General features: G+C 39.9%; 2 protein-coding genes across 2 annotated transcripts in view; one reads left to right on the top strand and one right to left on the bottom strand.

Annotated features, from left to right (window-relative positions):
• LOC110984868 (hepatocyte nuclear factor 1-beta-like) overlaps positions 1 to 23,742 on the bottom strand; it is a 67,416-nt gene that overhangs the window by 29,541 nt on the left and 14,133 nt on the right. The gene's annotated exons all lie outside the window — the stretch shown is intronic.
• LOC147798219 (signal peptide peptidase-like 3) lies at positions 704 to 21,111 on the top strand. The gene is made up of 3 exons (XM_087141627.1): positions 704 to 1,182; positions 9,355 to 9,432; positions 17,971 to 21,111. Exons 1-3 carry the CDS (start codon positions 1,160 to 1,162, stop codon positions 18,110 to 18,112), a joined length of 243 nt encoding a protein of 80 aa, XP_086997753.1. The 5' UTR covers positions 704 to 1,159; the 3' UTR covers positions 18,113 to 21,111.

Raw genomic sequence — 23,742 nt, 5'->3', positions numbered from 1 at the left:
TTTATTACTAATAATTTCTATTACATTTTTTTCTAATGACATAAAAACATCCCAGGCATTGTAACTCTTAAGCCTGAAAAAAAAAAGTTGAGAAGAGACAACAAGAAGTAGTTACAATTGTAGAGGTGGGAAGAAAACCTCGGAGGAATATTATGGGTAAAACCCACGGAACCAGGTAGGGACGGTTAGTTAAGTCCTCCAAGCTTAGACTTGGAACTCGATTTTCCCCAGCAAATTTCTTGTCCGATGAGGCCAGAATTTAAAGGGTTGCAATAATTGTTAATGCATGAAATCGAGTGTAGGGGCTCAAGATTATTATGTCATAGACAAGACGGATTACGGAGCCAAGATTTGGAAAAAGATGATTGAGATGGCTCATCAACTTTGGCATAAAGTCTTTCATGAAACATCCTAAAGAAAATTTATTTTGCTTTCGGAAAAGGGTTCCAGTTTCTTGACGAAGTACGTCTGTAAACTGCATTTTGTCATCTTGATTATTGGTAATGATGCAAATAAAAATCTGAAGTGCGCCCTCTCTCAACATTTTCATTTACCTTTAATATTGATTGATTGGCTTTCAACAAAGGCCCTCTTGCTGGTTGTACGCGAAGCAGAGTACCAGCTTAGAAATAATAACACAGAATTCACTGGTTTCCTTCATACGTCAAGAATTCACAATGTTCATCTATTCGGGACCAGTGTATGATTATGCGCCATTAGAAGTGCGCTGTCGACTGTATGCAAGGTCAGTGGCCATATACCAAATCGCTGCACAATTTACAAATGTGTTTAGCTTTTGGATAGCAAAACAACAATTTTTACCTCAGTTCTCGACACCGAAGGTCTTCAATGTTGCTGCAAATTCGACTGATGGATGCCCATTGGGGTTTAGGAAACTGTTTAACATGTACCTGCTCGACCATTTCATCATGAATTGTGGAATTTGAAGCAGTTTCTGCCGAGTGTTTTCCCAGGGTTGTACTATTTTGCGTGACCGTCGCTGCAAACTGGGCCGACATTTCACTGTTAAAAAACTTAGGGTCCTGTGTGTGTACACAAGTTTGACCTGCACCGGAACGATGCTATGATCAACATTTTACAGGCCATATGTAAATAAGGAATACCCCTTTCTGAGAGGAGGACTGATACTGCCATCAAGATGGCTTCAGAGTCCTATGATTGGTGAGTTTAATTTCGTCCAGTCGCCGTTCTTTTTCTTTCACTTTTTGCTACGAGGCCTACTGCCGAGTGACTGAAGGGTCTGTGTGTTCATTTGTCGGTGCTGTGCAGTCAGTCGTTTGTGATGCTATGAGTGCCTTTTTTTGTTTGCACAACATTAGATGATTACCTACGTTTTCTTTGAAATATGCCTCTGTAAAATTGTCAAAAATGGAAAGTAATGTTGGATATTTAAATCCTACAGGATTGAGTAACCAACAATGATTGTATATTTGGGGACCCCCCAGTTTTTGACATTTGAATCTTGCAAAACTGGTAAGTCCCCCCCCCCAAAAAATGGAGGCAACACTCTGTTCATTGTGTTGACCCTATTTTTTGGAAATTTAAAATCGAAAATTGTGAGAAAATGTCACTTAATGATAAATTAGGCAGGTTCATGAAATTTTAAACAATACATGGGCCATTTTATTTTCATATCATCTGAATGGGCTCCAAATTTGAAAGAAAATGATGGGTCTCGCAGGTGTGTTGGGTTATCGGAACTGAACTTATCACATGATTTGTAGCATTTAACAGTCTGTGTACAGGATGTGGTATTTCAATGCTAATAATTATGACCATTAATAAATGCACTATGTATTAGTAGTGTATAAAGATATAGGCCCTCGGGAAAACCCTCCAGGAATGGTTATTTAAAGGTCATCCAATGATTGTAAACAATATCAGCAGTTGATGGAACATGTATTTTATGTCAACTGAAATGGCCGTCACTTTCAGAAATGGCTGCAAGACAAAAAAAATGGCCGCCATTATTCAAAATGGCCACCCCATCGTAAAGTTTCATTTTACAGTGGCAAACCGAAATGAAACTTAACAAATTGCAAGACACTCTAAAATATGAATAAATAAGACTTAAAAAAGTGTTAAAAATGCCCTTCAGGGTTTAAAATGGCCCTCAAGGTTTAAAATGGCCATCAAAATGCAAGATGATGCCCAATTTTAATTCAACATGGCCTTCACAACGATTACCAAATTTTAAAGTGTACATGTACCCTTAAAAAAAGGCAGAAAGCTCTAACATTAGCTTATAATGATGAATAGATTTGGCCTTCATTAAAAATGGCCATTAAAATCAAGATGGCCACCTCACATGAACCCAATTGATGCTCACTCAGGCAAGTGCATGTAATAAAATGATTTACATACCGATATATTTTTCTATTATCAATGGCAACGATACACAATTAGGCCTAGGCCCTACTAAAATTTAAATGCAAATATACAAACCACTTACCCAAATTTCATTTTACAACGTCCAGGCGTTATAAAATTGTGTTTTACAATCATCATTTTCAGAGCCCTCTTCCAGACATTTGAATTGCTGTGCGCCGCTGCGTGTCATAATCAGGCCTACGCTGTACAATCATGCGCATGCATGTCATGTAGGAGCCTATTTTTATATTTTCGCAACATTATCTCAAAAGTCAAGCTTATTTAGCTTTTTGAACAATGGAGATTCCCTTTTTTAACGTGTCATTTCTTATTTATGGTACATAAAGATTCAAATCCCCCTTTGAAAATGAGGGAAAAGTTCGAAAAACTTGAGGTATTTTCACGACATCGCGATGAAACTTTTTTCTCAACAGTCAAGGTTCTGCAACAGACCTCAATGATAGGCACCCTAAACTGCTGAATCAACATGCGGTCATGCTATTTAGCGTCAACAAGCGTCAACACAATTAGCATCAATAATAAAGTGAAAATACCCTATGAACGTTTTCCGCAATCAGTGGGGCGGCTATTTTCATTTATTTGTCATCCATGCAAAAACAAGATGGTGGCTGGTCGGGCTGCACAAGCAGGGCCGACTTTGTGGCCGAAATTTCCACACTCAGATGTCATTTTAGGTAAATGTGATGCGTTGAATACGATAAAGAGGTGTCTCATCAATTTTTGCACAAAAATGCTTGAATTATTTGTTGATGAACCTTGACGCTTGCTGACGGTAATTACATGTAGCATGACCCTGAACATGTACTGTTTGACAGTAGCTTGCATAAACCTTACATGTAGTAATGGTGGATGGCGTATAATTTTTGTGCCGTATTGTTAGAATTCCAGTTGTAGAAAAGTTTTAATTTATGCTGAAGCAATGTACGAAGTAGCACCTGTGTGCAGATAATATCTACATTGAGTTATTGAGCAAAATGAATTTTCAAAAAGATTTTTGGAGATATAAATTTGGAAAATTTAAAACAGAAACTCATAAATAATCTATACGCACTGCAACATAATTTTTTTATGCAGACAAAAGTCTCTTTCCTGTGTAGAAGAATATGAACAACATCTTTCAAATTTGGACAAAGAACTGTACCGCTTCGTGAGTCAGCCTGGAAATACGATTGTAAATGTTCAGGAGATGAAGTGATTATGAAAATACATGGAGAAATTCTTTCCCTTTTCAAAATTTAACTACTGTTGCATGGAAATTATCCTTGTGACAAAAATGTATTACATTACGTGAGTTTATTTCAGTCTCTCTCTTTTTTTAGTGAGATGCACATGGGTCACATAAAGTTGAGCTTGCCACCCTGACTCACCCATTCTGTGAAAATGCAACAAGGCCATATTTTCTGGTTTTTTTTAGTTTGCATGAGAAAGTCAAGCTTACGTGTACGTAGCTCTTTGCTTTGATAATACAATCCTCTAGGCACCCTGATGGAAGTGGACATTGTGTGGGTGAAAAATGAAAACGATTCTCATTGATTTCAATGGTGCAAGCTTCCTTAGAGTCTGCTACCCAAGCAGCTCTGCCAACTTGCGATAACCCCGCTGCAGATGACAGACCAGCTGTGCAAAAAGGAGCGTCGAGTCAGCGAAGCCACTTCAGAGTTTTACTTTGTAAATAACATTAGGAATTTGAGCTCTTTATTTTGATGTGGAAGTGAGCTTGGTATGATGTTGAGGATTCCAATTGCTTTTAAAAACACTGTGCAACATTCTTTCAAAGACCTTTAACTCACAGATGGCTCTGGTGATGTGTGAGTCATTTTCGTAGAGTGGGTCATCACATCTGTGCATGGATCACAATGTAAGCATACTGGTACATGTACTGCGGGAGCCTTTCATTGTTATCCTCCCAAACAAAGGATTTTGGCAGGCATGTGGTGTGTGTGTGTGTGCACTGCCTACCACAAGGATTTATTTAGTGTATTGATCGCTCATGCGTGACTCTGGCAACAATGGCTCCCACTTTGGCCAAACAGTTAGGATGTACGCGGGCAATGAAATCTGCTGTGGCTGGTCAGCCATTGTTGATGTTGTTGAGCTCACAGAGTGCGCTTGCCTCATGGTGCTGGCTCACTCTTTAGGAAGCACAACTCTGCCTTCCAAGTCATAATTTAATCTTGAGGATGAGCTCAACACTTCCTATGCAGTACATTCAGTGAGTTGTTGAGGCAAGAGCTAAGGACCTTTGCACCATAACCTTAGTTTTCATATACATGTGCGTAATACCTGAACATTCTACATGTACAGTAGTAAATTAAAAAAGAACAAATCAAGGCATCAGTGTAACTACCATAGCTTGCAAAATTTACAAAAAACAGGTCCAAAGGATTTTTGACTTCTCTTTTATTCTTTTCTGTTGGGGCAGATCACACTTAACCATTAGAAGCTTGCTATGCACTACAGGTTGGCCTAGAGGATTGTATTATCAGATATCACTGGATATCACTTCATATTTATTTGATTAATTGTGCAGAAACGATCAAAAATATTTATTTGTTTTATTTATTTATTTTTGTAACCGAGAATTGCCTTTTCCGCTTTCTACCCCCAAATCCGTGATTTTTGCAGATTTTCCGCAACGCAGAAAGCTCTCGACTTTAACATATACATGTATAAGTATGTATTGTGTTTGATCAAGCATACACGTGCATATGGGTCATTCCATGAAGTTCGGGCACAGTTTGTGACAGCGTCCCTTGTTATATCGGTAACTTTTATTGCCTTTTATTTTCACATTACAACAGATTAAGTCATATTCTTCAACAAAGATGAAGCACACCACTACAAGAACCTAGCAAGATTTAGAACAATGTCAATTTAGAATCCACATGCAGGGAAAAAGATGTTTATTTTCACTGATGTAACAAGGGACGCCGTCATAATCTGTGCCCGAACTTCGTGGAATAACCCATATACATGTACATTATGAATGTGATTAAGATATGTTACTTCGGTGGGGCCTCATTGAAATGATTAATTCATGATCCATTTATTCTCAAAAATTTGGCTGCCCATTCGATATTTTCTCCTCTTTACTGTTGTTTCTTCGAGTTTAAAAATGATGAAGCAAGGGAACAGTTGTTGAGCACTTGAATACATGTCCAAACTGTCCCCGCTGTAGAGAGTTTGTAATGGAACAAGCAGTGGTACTGGACCAGCAGTCGGCAACATAAAAATGTAAAAACACATTGATGGATCACATTGAAAAACTAAGCTTCATGGGATCGAAACTGAAGAGCTACAATCAGGTACCCGGTACTTCTGTTCCATACATGTAAGTTCAACTGAAATTATTGCCTGTGTAACTCATTTCACTTTACCAAAGAGGTATGCATACTAGCTATTACATCTGGACTCCGTAGATCATTAAAAAATGTTGTCTAGGATGTAAGTACATGTATTCACCCCAACTTGCAACATCCTGTCTCTTGCAAAAAGAAGGATCAGCTTGGTGGGAATCATTTCATCTGGCCGCCCGGCATACACACAGCGACTGTCCATTCCACCAGAAATTTGTTACGGAGGCTCATTGCAGCCAGTGCCAAGAGCGTGTGAACCTGTCCTCATGTATAGAAGTTTCCACCAAAGGAGTGTCCTTGCTCTGATTGCACTGCAAAAGCATTCCTGCACGGAACATGTGTGACCCACTTTGGGAAAAGGAGTCTTAAGTTGCCAGAGCCCCTTTTTGAGTTTTCGTTTGTATTTGAAAGATCAAAATAAAGCTTTTTCTTTTGATGTACCGGTATCAGTTTGGCATCCTGATGAAAGACTCCTTTTCGCAGAGTGGGTCACATATGAGGTGACATAAAGAAAATTACCTGGCGCAAGAAAGCAAACGCTGCCTCTTTCCGTAACAGTTGGTCCTACACATTCTGCCGTAGATTTTTTTTTTAAATACAAGTCTATGCTGTTTGGACCAATTAGTGTGTGGTTAGTTGCGCTCCATGAGATATATCAGGGCATAATTTTTCTGGTATCACATGGCAGTTTGCGATGCATTAACTCACCGCTTGCGATGCATTTTCTTGATCCTGACTGGATCGTGTTAAATTGTGACACATAAATTGCTTAAAATCAACCCGTCAGATCTTTGAAATGCAAGACAGAAACAGAAAGTACCAATAACAATGCAGTTTCAGTTTGTAAAAGTTTCCTCTCTTAATGAGAAAAATGATGCTGACAGCGACAGTTACTATTGTACTAAGTACAAGGCCACAGCTGCTGTCCTCCGTGGTGCAAATGTTAGGAACACCAAATAGGTATGGATACGCCTAAGCCGTACCGCTAGTATTCATTCTGCACACGTAATATCTACACGTATCTGGTTCCTGCCGCACAGGCCGAAGGAGACATACAGCACATATTAATACGTAAATCCGGCACCACCCTTGGCCTGGCTAGCTTGGAAACTGCCTGTACGCGAATTATGTTATGCTAACACTAGCTTGGAAATCAGCGAAGATAGATACATGTATGCGTACGGCACTCAAGACCACGTGTGCAGCGCGGGGAATCGTGATAAATACCCCCAAACTAGCTGGGAAATCCATGCGCCGAGCTCATTAATTTTGTGCATATGCTGAAATACTTCTGCGAAGGTTGTTTTAATCAGTTACTGTGTTAAAGCTTGATGTTGAGGAAACAGCCGTGAAACAAAATTAGATTTCTTAATTAAGCACAGGTGCAACTTTCACAAAACTACTATGCGTGTGTAGCAAAATACTATGCAATATGAATATTGCATAGCAATAACTGCTGTGCAAAAATCCTTATCAAAATTATGCCCTGTACATGTATCCCGAGAGAAGTTCAGGTCTCTGCATTCAGAGCACACATGTACTTGTATATTTTGGTTTATGGTTGACACTTCATATTTAAATTGGGTGAACGAATCTCACACCATATAATTTCTGAAGTGAGTCCAAACAAATTGAACTTTTAGCCCTCGCAGCGCATACATGTACATGATAATTACCCATCGAGTGTAATGGTGTGACCATTAAAAATCTTGAGCTGCTTGCTGAGGTTACTCATTATCCATTGCGGTGTTGAAGGAGTTGCTACACAGCTGAACTCTGTGAAGGGGATGTACATGTGCATTATCCTTTCAGTACTGAGCTGTTTGCAGTTTTGACACATCGTTTATCGTAGCTGTGTTTCCTACATAAAAATCTGCACTCTAAACATCAAAAGCAAAAAAAGTGAAAGATCTAGTTATTTTCCAGAAGAAATTTGAAAGATACTCAAGTACATGTATGTGTACTGCAAATAGAGTATATGGAAATACAATGTACATTGTACTGTACATGTAGTGAACATGTACATCTTTTGTAATTCTTTGATTGTACATGTGCATGTGTATGTTGAGATGCCAAACTTAGATGAAACAGTCTGATTTTGTTATTATTATGGTTTATTACGTTTCGCCTTTTCACAGCCATACGGCTGAATTAAATAGGCATTACAAAACAATCTATTTATACATTTACAGACATCAAAATCACTGGAGTCATCTTGTATTACGACAATACACATTGTGCATGTGTGTGTGTGTTGCCGCTGAACAGAGGATATTATACAACAATTTTTTTAACACAGGATTTCCAGTCCAGGGGGGAAAATTGCCAGTTCCTGTTGCCATGGAAATTCTGGAAGTAATTTTCCTGCCAGTAATTTTCTTGCCTCTAACTTTCACTGCCGGTATGCTGCATACCGGTACCAAGTTCATTTAGATACATGACATGCTTACCCTCACGAAGTCTCCTTTTGTACGACGTACAGTGTAGTTGTGGATTTATCTTTTTGTGGAACTTTCTTTTTGACTGAAGACAGAATTTCCTGATCAGGACATTCAGCAGCTGGGTACATGTACTCAAGTTGGGGAATTGTAAAAAATAAAGCAAGGTTCGGTTTGTGTTCCTTTTGTGCAAAACCTCAAACAGAAACCAAATTTAAGATTGAGTTCAATGTCATGTGTCACATTCATGTAATTTTAGTACGACACCTGCATGTAACCGGTACACGCACTTGCCATGCTGCTGTGAGCAAGACTGTTAAATTAGTTAGGGAAAACTTTCAATTAGATTTGTTTATATTTTTACTAACTTTCATAATGACCCCTAAAAACTGACCAGTGTTAATGATTAATACTGTGTTCAATGTACATGTAGATGGTTGTTGACGTACCAGTACGTGTATTTTAGGAAGCGTGTTTTGAGAGCATAAATCTTATCACAGGTCAAAGATATGCAAGAGAAATCTAACTTGGGATTACACTAGATAACAGGTGCGGTTTATGACATTTAGTGAAAAAGGGATTATTTTTTTTCTGAACTCTGTCCTGCTATCCATAAGGTTTTAGCCTGTTCATAGGATGCCATTATCTTACTTTTAAAATACAGAGCAGGATACAATTAAAGCCTAGGCTCCAGTGGCTGTGTCTGCCAGTTGCAGAACGCCACTTCATTTTTCTTCTTATTCAAGCTCTGGTCTCTGCAGCTGAGCGTTCTCAGGGGAGTGTGTAATCTATAGCTCAACCTTTGATCATGCTGATGAAAGCAGCAGATATTGGATGTCCAGGCATATAAAAGTGTAGGATGCTTCGTCTTAGCAGAATGTTTAAAATGAAAAAAAAAAAAAGTTTATAAAAAAATGAAGCCAACTTTAAGAATCACTGGGGATCTGATAGAACCTGGAAGAACCACACAGAATTCTTGAGATGTACTTGTATCCAGTACACAAAAGATACCTTTTACAGTTACACGTATGTTTGGTCCTCGGATGTTGGTAATAGCTTGTGTTTCTGGTCATGTAATCACTCCGTTAAAAGTCATCTGTTGCTGTATGACTTTTAAGAAATTTGCTTGTTCCTTTTGCCTGCAACAGGGCTTACTCAATGGTGGACTCATCACGAGTGTCGACGTTCGTCATTTCCATCTTGCTCATTGTCTATGGGAGCTTCAGGTAAGCACTTACCAATAATTCTGTATTGTAGTTGCCCTTATGCATGACCACTAGAGGGCACTACACACCCGATCACTAGGATTTAAAACAATAAAACAATACTGTCTGTACATGTATTTCATAAAATCCTCTTCTCTGGTGTTCACACTTGGGATACATGTACATCTGTTGTCTATTCTTTATTTTGTGTACATGTGTAAGCCTGCTACGTTAAATTGTGCCATTTACATGTATGTGGGCATTGCTTGGAACTTCAGAACATTATTTTCAAAGAGTCAAATCCAGACCTGAAGTTGATAACAAGATTTGGAGGGCATCTCTCTCCCTCTTGGTCTTTGGTTTATAACCTGAACAGCATTAATTAAGACTTCATAAAATCTGTTCATTTATGGTAAGATAGATTCCTAATAGTGCATTGGCCACTGAAATTTTGTCCAGGACTTGAACTGAGTTTGAGTGCATACCACAAATGGCAAAAAAAGGTTTTAAAACCTAAACCAGCCCCGGAAAGATCTAAAAATCGTGAAAGTACTTTAAATAATAGTGGAGTTTGAACTTTGGTATTCAGCAGGCATGCTGGTTGTGCAGCGTGAAGATGCCCAGAGGTCACCTTTGGTAGCTGAATAATTCTGCTACTGCTCGCAAACTAGATTAACATGTGTATAAAGGGGTTACAAAGGGGTTGTAAGATAAAATAATGAAAACCTCAGTAATCTTGACCCGAACAATTGACTTCCACTCCGTACACTGCATACAGTGTGGGAGAAGAGTATTTTAGGAAGGCATAGTTATAAAAGTAAACAAACAGGATGGGATCTGATTGTAGATTGGTTCATGCAGATTTGCTTGACAATTCTAAATACCTGTTTCAAAGGATGGATTCGCGCCGGGGAGATGTGAACTATTTTTGGATTTCCACCCCTTCCACCCCCGACGTGTATTATACCTGTAACACTGTATACTCAGTGTATGCCCCTGAAGGTTGGGGAAAAACCTCAAGCGTACTCAGATGGGATTCAAATCCACGACTTCCTGCATACTGTTGCAGGAGGTTTGTGGGTTCGAGTCCCACCCCGAGTACACTTGTGGTTTTTCACAAGCCTTCAGGGCCATACACTGAGTATGCAGTGTTACAATACACATCGGGCAGGGCCCCCCCCCAAAAAAGAAATCCAAAATTAATTCTATATACGGTATATTCACCAAGTACTGAAGCTGCAATATGGCAGTAGTACAGAGGTTGCCAACATCTATAGACAAGTTTTGAGCTTCAGATAAGTTGTGTCAAAAGCATCACTAAATACATGTACTGGTAGCTTAAAGCTAGAAAATGCATGATATGACGTAAATAGATCGTAGATTTCTGTAAGTGTGCTACACGTTGAGACAAGTAAAGACGCCTTTCCGTATGTGTGTCAACACTTGCGCCAAGTATTGCGTATCCGTTAAAATTGCTTTCGGGACGATTTTGACGGCCGAACGCAATGCACATGTGGGTTATGTTAATGGAGTCGATTTTTGTGCTCCGTGAAAGTGAAATGCAAGAATGCATCATATACGCAGTAAGAATGCATCATATACGCAATGCACCCAAACAACGTACATACATGTACAGATGTACATGCATGGAAAGGTGCCTTAAATTGTGAGTACCGGTACTTTTGGTGTACCTGATACATGCATGTTGATTAAAGTGTTGATACTATTTGAAGGCCCTTCTTATGTTAACTTATAATTTCACAGCAGTTTATGAAAGTTTAAGTTTGCAGAGAAAGCTCAAATTTATCCCATTTGTTTTAAAGAGGGAGTTATTTTCATGCAGTATTTAGAAGTTGCATTTATGTACATAGTGTTTCGATAGCCAACGCAGTTTGTGTACTATATGCAAATGATTCTTTTAGCATGTAAGGGGCATAGATATCTTGAAGGTCCTACGGGATCCTGCCATGCTGGTAAAGAAACTTCTTTAAACGGGTTGCAGCATGTAAACAAGATTCATTTTTGTTTAGTGTTGGGTAATTTCTGGAAAAAAGATGGTGTGCATTGATAGATACCAAAATGCATACATGTACACAATTGGGAAAATGCCAACTTGGAAAATGTTTGTTAATGTATTGGCAGACAAGCTGGACATTTCTGGATGTTATTCCTGCTTCTGGTCAGAGGAAAATAAAGGCTTGTTTTTGCCTACCCGTAACAGGGGACTGATTAGCCTTATGTAATTATGGGCAGCAGTTAGCCGTAGGGCCCCATGTCCATTAGTGCAGGGGCATCTCTGACAGTTCACTGGTGTACATCCAGGTACCAAGTAACGTGAGGTCGCTCATGTATATTGGTACATGTACTGGTACACTGTACATGGACATTGTGTAATCAAGCAGTATACCGGTACATGGATATGGTTTAACACGTTGACTGCCGACTACGAGTATACTCATAGTCACAGGTGTACGTCATTCTGCCGCTACGAGTATACTATTGTAGGCTATTGGTATGTAAATTGAATACACTGGCATCACCGAAGAAGACAATGAAATATGTTGCTGGCGGTGTGAAGGATGTACATGTTCAAATAGACCCATGAAAGGTACCTGTCAAATATGTTTGCATGCGTACGGCACTTGGCAAACGAGAATGCCTCATTGAAATTATGCGCGGCAGTCAATGTGTTCATCACAATCGGACCCACCAGTGAACTTGTAAGCAGGTACAAGTACCATACGTTGCACGTCGCTGGTTCATGTATTATGCACACTAAATTTCCAGTGAACAAGGAAAAGTTCTGTGAGGATTTAATACAGTATGCAGTAGGCGTACTGATGGGAATGCTTGATGCTTCCATAGCAGTCCCAAATTCTCCAATTTCAGTATGATTATACATACACCCTAGGGGATTAGGCCTCGGGTTAACATATGCTTATTACATTTCAAAGAGGAACAAATTAATACAAGCTGTTAGTACATGTCATTGTGTTATGCCAATTGTTCCGTGTCAATTAGAAAACCTTAAAGTTGCCAGTACCAGCACCTGTGACTTTTTCATTTGTACCGGTTTCTTTCAGAAAGGTGACAACTTTTCTGCCTTTGCCTGGCCAAGTTTCTGGCAAAAAAAATCAGACCTTATAATTTTGACCTTACATGTAGTTTTCAAGTGGCTCAGAGAGATTCGTCAAAAATCATGAGATTTTTAAAAATCTCATTCGTTCCATTCAGCCCCATAGTTACCACTGAAAAAAAAGTCTCCAGTTGGATTTGATGCGGAACTTCAATCCTTTGGGCTCTCACATGTCAACAGAGCATGAATATCTTATCTTACCACATAATTTATCAGTAGGCAGTGTCACAGGGAGTGCTGCTACAGCTCAGGTTACAGCATCTCAGAATAATCTAAGTGTGTCTCCTTTTGATGAAATCTGTGCAGGCATACAGCGTTCACAGTACTCTGTATATATCACTGGATGGATCTGACAGATACAGACATGTAATGACCATCACAGCTGAGATACATTTGGAAGTTGACTAGAGTCTAGTTTACTGCTTGTCTAAACAGTTTCTCACCCTACATGTAGGTTTTTAGTTTCCCCCGACACGTACCATGATTTAATAAGTCTATAGACTGTGCAATAAAACCCTTTCTACGTGTATTTTTTAGTGTATGGGAAAGTCATAATTTCATCAATAGTTACCAGAAGAGCTGTGGATTACAGCAGGTACGGCATACGCACGTGTAATTGAAAAAAAACACCCTAAACTAACTCTTGAACCTAAGATGCATACACCCTTTCCCCCAAGGAAACATGCAAAAGAGGGTCCCCAAATTTGTCGTTAATTAAAGCCAGGTCATCTATCTATGCGGATGGCAGAAGGTCAACCTGCTGGTAGAACAGTGGATGAAGATATTTGGCATTAGCATAATATTCCTGTCTTTCTGATTGAGATGCAGATCCTTGCAGTCCAGGCCTACAGGCCTACCTGTGCAAAGAATGACCTGCACTGGAGCAGGTCATATTCAGAGGAGATGCGTCCAAAAATCACAGCCCCAGAGGTCAAGCTGTTTCTCATACGCGTACATGTATGTAAAGGTCTCTTGCGGTCCTTTTGCATATGTACTGTTCCTGAAGGAGAACTTTGTGAGACTTGCCTCAAACACCCTGTGAAAATATCTCCTTCTGTAAAGCCTGACTGGTTGTTTATTTGGTTGGAAATACTTGTAGATGTTGTGTTCTGTTTCTGATAATTTCTCTTGGGCATTGCTTACATATAACAGAGATACGTGTACATGTAGCCAGACCTGCTCCTCGCTGATTGACAACCAAATCTTTTTTCTTTAAGATGTGAACTAGTACATTTTTGTCAACCTTTGCAGATGGCTTCTCAAATATCAATGGCAGTAACCAGAAAGTGTCCCTGCGGCTTATACTCTGAGCAGCTTGTACATGTAGACCAACATTTGAAAAATGAAATCACTAAACGCCCCGCTGTGCTGTGCCTCAGCACAGTCTAGCCCAAGCTGCTGGCCGGCGACACTGTTTGTGGAAAGTCAAGTGAAAGTCGGGGTGTGCCACGTTAGGGACTGTACTTTACTCTACATGTACATGTACAGTACATAGTGCTTCAGCAGTGCAGCATGTGTGATGACTTGCATATACGTGACAATGTCAGCAATGCTGTGTGGCTTATACGCTGGTGTGGCTAATACGCCAACTTTAAATACTTTACTGACCTGCATTACCTGCAAATCATTTTTTTGAAAACAAAATAAAGTGGTTTTAAGAAATCTGTTCAAAGGTGTTTGTCATTAGTCACGTCTTTGTTGCAGGGCTGTTTAATCACACTGTAAGAAACACCAATTGCAGAAGGTTTTACAATTTAAGTTTATTTCTAAAAGCTGTTTTTTTTTTGTTTGAAAAAGGCAAAACTCTCATGAAAAAAATGTCAGAAATTCATCAGAAACCCCACGAGAGCATCTAAAAGAGCCCGAACTTCCAGGGCCCTGGCACAGGCCCTGGATCCCTGGCGTAAGGGACTTTGCGCTGTGCTCTCGTGTTGCCTGCTTCTGATTTTGGACTCTTACAAGATTGCACTCCCTGTTTTTCATTTTGCACTCTCACCTTTCAAATTGTAGCTAAAATACTGGTCATAACTCTTAACCCTAACCCCCTAAGCCCAAATTGCTTGGCACCATCTGCAATCCTTTAAAATCATCAAATTGCTATACTTCAAAAAAATGCATTCATCCTCAATCCTCCAAAATCATCAAAATTTTTGTACTTTGCTCAAAATGAGTGGTGCTCACATCCTCAATCCTTCAAAATCATCAAATTTTGGTCTAAACACATTGCAGCGAAGGGATCGCCTTGACTAACCATTAACAGCTAAAACAATGGGAGTCTTGTCCTTGAACCAGTGGTACACAGTAATAAATACACAGTGTACATGTATTAATTACAGGCTGATTATATACTGTGCATGCATTTGCAAAGTACTGTGAAACACACTCAACACCAGTAACTCCATTCATCTGCAATCCTCCAAAATCATTATAGGACTCAATATCATTCATCCTCAATCCTCCAAAATCATTATAGGACTCAATATCATTCATCCTCAATCCTCCAAAATCATTATAGGACTCAATATCATTCATCCTCAATCCTCCAAAATCATTATAGGACTCAATATCAATCATCCTCAATCCTCCAAATCATTATAGGACTCAATATCATTCATCCTCAATCCTCCAAAATCATTATAGGACTCAATATCATTCATCCTCAATCCTCCAAAATCATTATAGGACTCAATATCAATCATCCTCAATCCTCCAAAATCATTATAGGACTCAATATCATTCATCCTCAATCCTCCAAAATCATTATAGGACTCAATATCATTCATCCTCAATCCTCCTAAATCATTATAGGACTCAATATCATTCATCCTCAATCCTCCAAAATCATCGTTTGCTTCAATTGCTATTTATCCTCAATCCTGCAAAATCATCAAAAACCAGCATTATGATTTTTGAGGATTGAGGGAGGTTGGGGTTAAAGAATTGGTGGTAACCAATGTACCGGTAAAATGTTTTGAGAATCGAAGTTTACTCAGCAGAGAGAACTGTGATACTGCCCAAAACTTTTGTTGGGCGCATTTGCTCGTGTATTCTGAAGAACAAAACAAAACAATGTGTTCACATACCCAACTCCGACTGAGTTTCATCTTGATCTACTTCGTTTACATACTTGCACTTCCATTTTCTCATCCTGTTTTCTTGTGGATTTAAAATACTTGGCTCACTTCCAGGGAAAGTCCTGTAAAAAGTGTTCTCATGCAGTTTCCTCTGGAAGAGAGTTTGCTCTCTGGGTAACCGGCTACAGGTATGTCCGGTACTGTGAGGCAAAGAGCATCTGGAAGTAGCCAGTGGAACCGTGCAGCAGCTGCCGTCAGACATGCAAAGATCCTCATCTGGCCAGGCTAAAATGATACCATATCATCCCCGACAAGAGTGTCGCAGTTGATCTGGAGTTCTGAGCAAGTGTCAGGTTTCATTCCTGTGAGCCAGTACTCCAACAACTCATGTTGCTAACACAGTGACAGCACAAAAGTAAACTCCTTTGTGAAGAGAACATGTACATGTACATGTGTGCTTTCCTTGAGTTTAGCTGATCGTTTAAAGTATTGATAACATACATGTAACTTGCAGTTGTGGACTTTTTGTTTTCAAGGGATTGCTTTTTTTGCCTTGAGTTCTTCATTAAACACTGGTTTGTTAATACGTAGTATGCATTTATAAGAATTCTTGCTTTGCATGTTTATGTTTAAAGCAGAGGGAATGGTCGACAAAATTCATTGTTTTTGTCTGTGCTGTTTTACCAAAGTAAATTGGTTCAATTCCATTTGAAAATTGTGGAATTACTGTTGCTTTGTGTAAGAATGTTTCCAGTAAAATGTGGACTACATTGTATTGGAACTGGGGGCCCATTTTTTGTTACAGTCTGGTAAGTTCAGGACTCTAAGTTTTCCTTTAAAAACCAATAAAGTCTAAAATTTGGTCTCCTCCCAACATTTCCTTTGAGCTTCTCTGCCCCATGCTACTGCTAGATATTGATGCCAGCCACAGTCTGATTTTGCGGGAAGTTAACTGTGGTTGCAAAGTATCTTTATACACAGTTGTAAAATGACAATTATGCAAAGCCCTTTCAAGTTGTGGGAATCTTGAGTGGAAGGTTCTTTGGTTCTCCTCTGTCAGGGTTTTGATCGCTTAGAACCCATAAAAAGTGTGTGCCTTTATGGCAAGGTACATGTACCGGTACATGTACAATATTTTTTATATTAAGCTTACGTGTGGCTATCTAGTGCATACAGAAATTCCAATTACATCCTGCTCCATAGGAGGCTTGTTGTGGTCAAGTTGTGTGTTGTTCCGCTTTTCAAAGAACTCACCTGTTGTGAGGTCATGCAGCCAAGCTGGGGTCACTTGATGTCATGAGAGGTCATGACTGTGTCTAGAGAGAGCCACTATGAAGTTGGCTTATTCGGAGCAGGGAGTAGGAGGCAGTGCCCCTTGTTGCTGTGCAGGATCTTTGCCTGACAGGGTTTGACATTGGAACAGCATGAGCCAGTTTTAGGGTAACTGTCCGATGTTTTGATTTCAAACCCAGTGAGCCACTGTGAAGTTGGTGGTCGGGACTAATGGGAAAATGTACATTCTTTGGAGACTTGACCTAGTTGTCTTGAGACTTGACCTAAACCACTTAAGACTTGCCCAGAGTTACCTGAAACATGACAGGGAGGGGGACACGTTAAACTTGATCAGAATTATGTATGTGCATCTTGAGACTTGACCTGAAGGACTTGAAACTCAACCAGATTGGCTCAAAATTTGACCTGTATGTACAATGTACATGTAAGCTGCTTGAGACTCGACCAGAGTACATGTACCCATGGCTTGAGCCATGGCTGGAGAGACTTGAGCCCGAAACCAAATGATTTCAACTTGGGCAAGGTGACTTGACCCAAGTTCCATGCACTGAAAACATTACATTTGTCTTCCTACACCTCGAGTGCTTGCATGTATTCCTACACCTCGAGTGCTTGCATGTATTCCTACACCTCGAGTGCTTGCATGTGTTCCTACACCTCGAGTGCTTGCATGTATTCCTACACCTCGAGTGCTTGCATGTATTCCTACACCTCGAGTGCTTGCATGTATTCCTACACCTCAAGTGCTTGCATGTATTCCTACACCTCGAGTGCTTGCATGTGTTCCTACACCTCGAGTGCTTGCATGTGTTCCTACACCTCGAGTGCTTGCATGTGTTCCTACACCTCGAGTGCTTGCATGTGTTCCTACACCTCGAGTGCTTGCATGTATTCCTACACCTCGAGTGCTTGCATGTATTCCTACACCTCGAGTGCTTGCATGTATTCCTACACCTCGAGTGCTTGTATGTATTCCTACATGTACTGGGAAGTGATAATAATGTTTGTGTCATTTTTCTTGATGCAAGCCTTTTGTTTCACTGTTATTACTTACAGGTCTTTAAACATGGACCAGGAAGAGAAGGAGAAGAATTTACGTGAAGACAAAGACCCTACTGCCCAGGGCCAAAACCCCAATGTACCAGTCACAAGTGAAAACGGTAAGGCAATTGCTAAGCTAAAAAAAGGTTGTGGGTGAGTGTAGTTGTACGCTGTGAAATAATATACTGATATGTCAGGGGTGAACATAATGCACAAGGATATCCTGGTACATGTAACTGATGTGGGTCAAATACTAGGGTTTGAGATGGAGACCCTGTTCAAACATGGAGTTGGGAAAATTAAAAGTACATGTAGTAGTTGTGTTGGTTCCAGCTGTCGGTCATCATTGGGCCCGATGGAAGAATGTTCTACAAGCTTAGGCTGTAATCCTGAGCAATTCACGAGAGAGGAAAAGAAGATTTTGATTGTGCTCTGCATTGAGAAAGTAAGTGGCCTCAAGAGGGTCCTCAGATGGACTTTGTTGTGTACAGAGGTGCTGTTTGTAGTGGGAAATTGTCAAGTTGTAAGATGCGCTCAGGATTGGGAAACTTGCTTGTTTTGGGGGAAAACGCCTGATTATTTGGGCAGCTTCTGTGTTTTTGTTGCGGAGGGATAAATGTTTGTCTTTTGTTTCATTGTGTGACAAATACAGCGAAAGGACTGTGAAAATGCATTGTATTGATCACAAGGTTTCAATGATGAACCATGTTTATACTAGGCCATATTTTATTGAATTGTCAAGTAGAATACATACATACGTAATGTGTTGGGCAAAAAGCAGCTTAGCGGTATGTCAAATTACCATATGTGATATTGATTACAAGTTCATTTTTGCTTGAAAATTTGGAGATTTCTGTTGGATGCTGTGTAATAAGTGGAAAACATTTAAAGCAAAGACCACCCAAAAAGTCATTGAAACTGAACTGTGGGCAAGTACAGTAGAACGCTCCTGTAACAAACATGCCGGGCTCCACGCTGAATGTTCGGTACAGCGGTCGTTTGGTATAGCGAAATTTACTGCCGAAATTTTCGTTGCTATGTTGAGTAGCGCCCTCTCTTGTCTAACTGAAGTGCACCCTCTTGTGATACCATGGTTCACTGTTTTCGTGATGTTTTGCCAATGCATTCACGTTTATGATTTCTAAAAATGTATCTGTTAATTATTTTTTTTTCTTTATTAAATCCTAAGTTACAAAATTGATTTCAAGTTTATCCTAAAAGTCGCGAAGCTACCACTCAGGATCTATCTCTGATGCATACTGTGGCGAATCTCGGTAGCTTGTGTATCAGCAGCACCCTCTTTAGACTAATGTTGGTGCAATGCCACAATGCGCATGCGGTTTTCTTCGGCACCCGATCGATCACGTGGAGTCGCAAAACCAGTGTCCATTCAATTCCATTGGCAGATTAACCGTGCCTGCCCTGACCATCATTAGAAGACGACATTGAACATGTGTGGACCAATGTACCCAGTTTCTCCGCTAGTTATTTACAATTAACTCTTCAACAACTAGTGGCCACTTGTCACTCTCCAACATAAAAATCGACTGTTCATCAAGTTGACGTTCGGGAATTACAAATGGCAACTGCATAGTGTTCGATAGGTTTTGTGCACAAATTATTGGGAGCCAAGGACGATGTTCGGTACAGCCGAATGTTCGGTAGAGCGGTGTTCAGTATAGCGGCATTCCACTGTACATGAAGAGAAATTGTTTCACAAATGTCAGTGGCACTTTCTGGCATTCCATCCTCATGTGTTTTAGTAGATCGTCCATTGATTTTTCATTGTTGACATTGTTTGTTGAGATCGATATTGGTGATGCAGCTTTGGGTGATAGCCACACTTGAGAAGTGTTGAAAGTTTGGCCAGCACAGCTGTCCGTTTGCGCCGACGTTATCATTGTGACATTTTTTACAATGCCATACATATGACAGTCCGGTTTGAAATTTGGCTTTAATACTTGGATTTTCAGGGCAGGAACCTTGTTCTTGAAAGGGCAAGGCAATTTCTCATTTGCAAAGGGCACAAAATCAACTTGTCCTTGGGGACATTTCAGTGAGCATTAAGGCAAGACCTGGGGCATCAAGGCAGTTGCCTCTGATGCTTCTGCAAAGTTCCTACCCTGGAATTTAAGAACAATACTAATTGTCAATGACTTCTTTTCTAGACAGCATTGTCTCATGTATTACATGTACATGCACTGGTACATTTATAATCAATACCAAATGTGATGCATAGGTGAATAGAACCTACAGATTACAGCATACTGTGTACATGTGTACCCATATAATTCATGTAATCCTCTGTTGGCAAATTTAAAGTGGGTTTCAGGAACCATATACATGTACCAGTATGTTAGTCATTCACTGTTCAGCCTACAATCCTCATTTTTCTCAATCTATTGGTCTATGTCATCTTTTAATGATGGTAAAATCTGACCAATGCATAGCACTGCTTTCCCGAAGAGGCACTCAGATTAACACCAGTCAATGACATACAAGGGGTGCCTCAGACAGCTGCCAACCAACACCCATCTGCCCATCTGCGCATTACATGTACCGGTACATGTAGAGAAGAGACAGTGAGAAGCAGTGACAGTTTTAGGATCGTGACTGGCTACTTTGTGCCATTGTACCTTGCAGTATTCATTCATTCTCAGTATGATGCCGTTGTCCTTGACCTTTGTTGTTTGTCAGTCACCCTGGTCTGTCCATTCCGGAGCGATGTCTGTGTTCATTTTTAACAGTCTGTTGGCTTGTTGGCCATTCGTTGAGTCATTTTTTTGTTCGTTTTGAACAAATTTACAAAGCATGCTTAACTTCCACTTTTACATTGTGTCACTGTCTTAATATTACAATTTGTTCTCACAGTTTTCCCACATTTAATAACAATAATAATACTGTTAACCGAAAATGGGTCACTTGGGAGACATTCCCATAAGAACGTGCACAAACTTTACTGTCCCATAATTAAATATTCCCTAATGTGATCTGAACCCTAATCCTAATCTATCATCTCTCGAAATTTGGATGGTAAAATTCGGCTTCCTTCTGGTAGCTTGGGCATTAGGGAGACATTGAAATGTCCCCCTAATGACCGATGTCTCCCTAAGGTCGAAAAATATACCACAAAATGTCTCCCTATTGACCCATCTGTAAGAATAAGGGAACATTAGCTGGAAAAATAAATGTCGTTGAATTCAGTAATTAGAATAGAAAGTTGAATTTTGTAAAACTCATTTCATTTACCACACACAAACATTTGTGAAGGTGGGAAACCCATTTAAAGCCAGTGTGTTTCGTTGTTAATTAGCCTTTAAATTTTACCCGGGGGGTACTGTAAAATTATTTGGGTGCACAGCACAGGTCATGTGCTCGACAAGTTTGTTTGATATATCACCTATAGACCTGTGCTGGTACATTTACATGTACAAACACTTGTGCATGTTTCTATCTTTACATGATTGCACATACAAAATTTGTTCTGTAGTGAGTTAACATACAGTACAGGGCTAATGGTGACGTTTCATGATTCTATTCACGTACGTGTGTGTATTTAGAAAAATATGTGATTGGTTTGGAAGACAAAACAAAAGAAATTGGAGCCTGAACTTTAACCAGGTAAAATTATACTGCAATATTCCAATTATATTTTTTTCTCACGTGCAAATGTAGTATATTGTGCCACATTTCTATAAAACCTACCTTTGGCAATATACTAAAAACCAACCAGAATCCTGCCAGTATCAATTTCAAAGGAAAAAACCTATGTTGGATTATGGTTCATGAGTCAGCTGAAGTCAACCCCAAAGTACCGACCAAAAAAAAGAAAGAAAAAGAAATCATGGTTGAGTTTTCCTACCATTATGCGAAGGATTTACTGACCTTGTGGACTGTATAAAATGTGTAAAATTGATAGACTGAGGAGCAACAGGGAGCGTTGCTTTTCAGGAGCTGACAGCCTTGTAATGCTCTTATTGTGGTGTACATGTACATGTACATACTGTACTGATACTGTTGCTGTCATCCATCTTGCCTATTAAATAATTGCCATTGTTGTTACTTCCTGCCACATTAGCCTACATCCTGCTAAGACTCCTGTTTTGTTTTGTTTTTGTCGTGAAAACCATTTATTTGCGCTGTGGAGTTTTAATGAGCTTCCTAGGGAGTGAGGCAGCAGTATACAAGGTCATCTGGCCTGACGCTACTTGTACATGCTCACTACATCATTACATGGGTGAATTACAAATTGCAGACAGACCATCAGGGTATGTTCAGGTGTCAAGTAGGGGATGATCGGAAAATTTTAAGTTACCCCTCTGTCTGAACGCTCTAATCTACCTGAGGTGGCGTAAGTTACGGCACTACATGTAAGTTGGTGCAACTTGGACTCCCAAAAATCGATGGATTAGTGTAAGTTGTGCCAAAGACAAGCATCTCCTCCCCTCCCCGCCGCAAGGAGCCGCAAAATAATATGTGGACAAACTGACCTTACTTCCTGGTGTAGTTTATTCAGTTTGACCCGATGCATAGGCTACCAGTCCATCACAATGCAGCGTACTGGGCAGAGACACATGCATATATACTGAAGTGACTTAATTAAAAATACCGTTGACTGATTCTGGTGTTTTGATCGGCTGTGAAATTTTTTTTAACTTACACTACGAATAAATTATCATGCAAAAGAAGTTACGTTTATGTCCCCATATACACAACGTCGCAGGGGACGTACCCACTTTATATATCCTGCGAGTGCTTTGTTTTTAATCCAAGTTTCTGATGTGAACCCTTTTTTGCCAGGATAACTACGCATGTGCTAGTTGCTGCATACATTGTAGACTGTTTTCAAGACAAAGTTGAGAGGGGTGTTGGTTTAGGCAAGCGCTTACCGATGCAATACTTCTCCAGATTTCACAAAGACCATTTTAAAAACGACTTGACCCGCAGACTTGACTCGGCTTTTTGCCAAAACTTGATGTTCAATTTTGCTCCGTGCTTTACAGCGCCATGCTGTAACAATGAACTGTATTTTGACTTTGACACCAAAGTAAACCATGACATGCATTGTCTGCATGGATGTGCCATCTTGAATAAGCCTGCTCAAGGAATAGTATATTTGACAGCCAACCTATCTGCTGCGTTGATGCATGGAGGAAGGAACGGTATTCTGAGGCTGCATTTTTCCTGCCAGCGCGCTTTTCGTTGAACTTCCGTCAGGTCTGGAGGTGCGTAAACGTTGCGTTACCGCAGTGGGTCAACTTGAGCCACTTTTTTGGTGTGGTACGCCGGGTGGTGCTTGCGTAACTTCCTTGTCTGAGTGAGAGCATGTTTTGGATTATGCTTCTTATCTAAACTCGGCCCCAATTCAATTAAATGCGGATCAACATTTGCCATGTCTGAATTTACCCGTAGTGAAATTTGCTGACAAGAAAAACAATTTTATGATTAAAAAAAAAAAATTTCTAGGAAAGCACCGGCACAACCGCTGGGGATGCTATGCCCTCTAACCCTAATTAATGTACATATGTATTGGTTGTTTAATATCTGCACAAAATTTCAGGAAATTTCTTGTTTTTTGCCCAAGAGCACGGAGAATGATGAATCAGGTTACACAGGGCATAATGACACACATGATTTATGAAGGTATTTAGTCTATGCACGGTACTGGATACATCTATCTACAGGTATCATCTGACACATCTTGCTGCATACCGTCTGCATGCATTCGTCCACATGTGCTATCTTCTCTTTTGGGCAGCTATTTTTTGCTTAGCATCCAGTGCAAAG

The sequence above is a fragment of the Acanthaster planci genome, linkage group LG09 (genome assembly GCF_054643075.1).
Source record: "Acanthaster planci isolate LZ-2023a linkage group LG09, COTS_SCS, whole genome shotgun sequence".
Lineage (NCBI taxonomy): Eukaryota > Metazoa > Echinodermata > Asteroidea > Valvatida > Acanthasteridae > Acanthaster > Acanthaster planci.
The sequence above is the reverse complement of the archived record's forward strand: the minus strand, read 5'-3'. Positions and strand labels throughout refer to the sequence as shown.

What these genes read in the sequence shown, in the direction of transcription:
- LOC147798219 (XM_087141627.1), top strand. Translation starts at nt 1,160, where the DNA reads ATGGCTTCAGAGTCCTATGATTG. An exon ending in GCTTCAGAGTCCTATGATTG is followed by an intron (nt 1,183 to 9,354) that starts GTGAGTTTAATT and finishes TGCCTGCAACAG; the next exon opens with GGCTTACTCAATGGTGGACT. An exon ending in ATTGTCTATGGGAGCTTCAG is followed by an intron (nt 9,433 to 17,970) that starts GTAAGCACTTAC and finishes TATTACTTACAG; the next exon opens with GTCTTTAAACATGGACCAGG.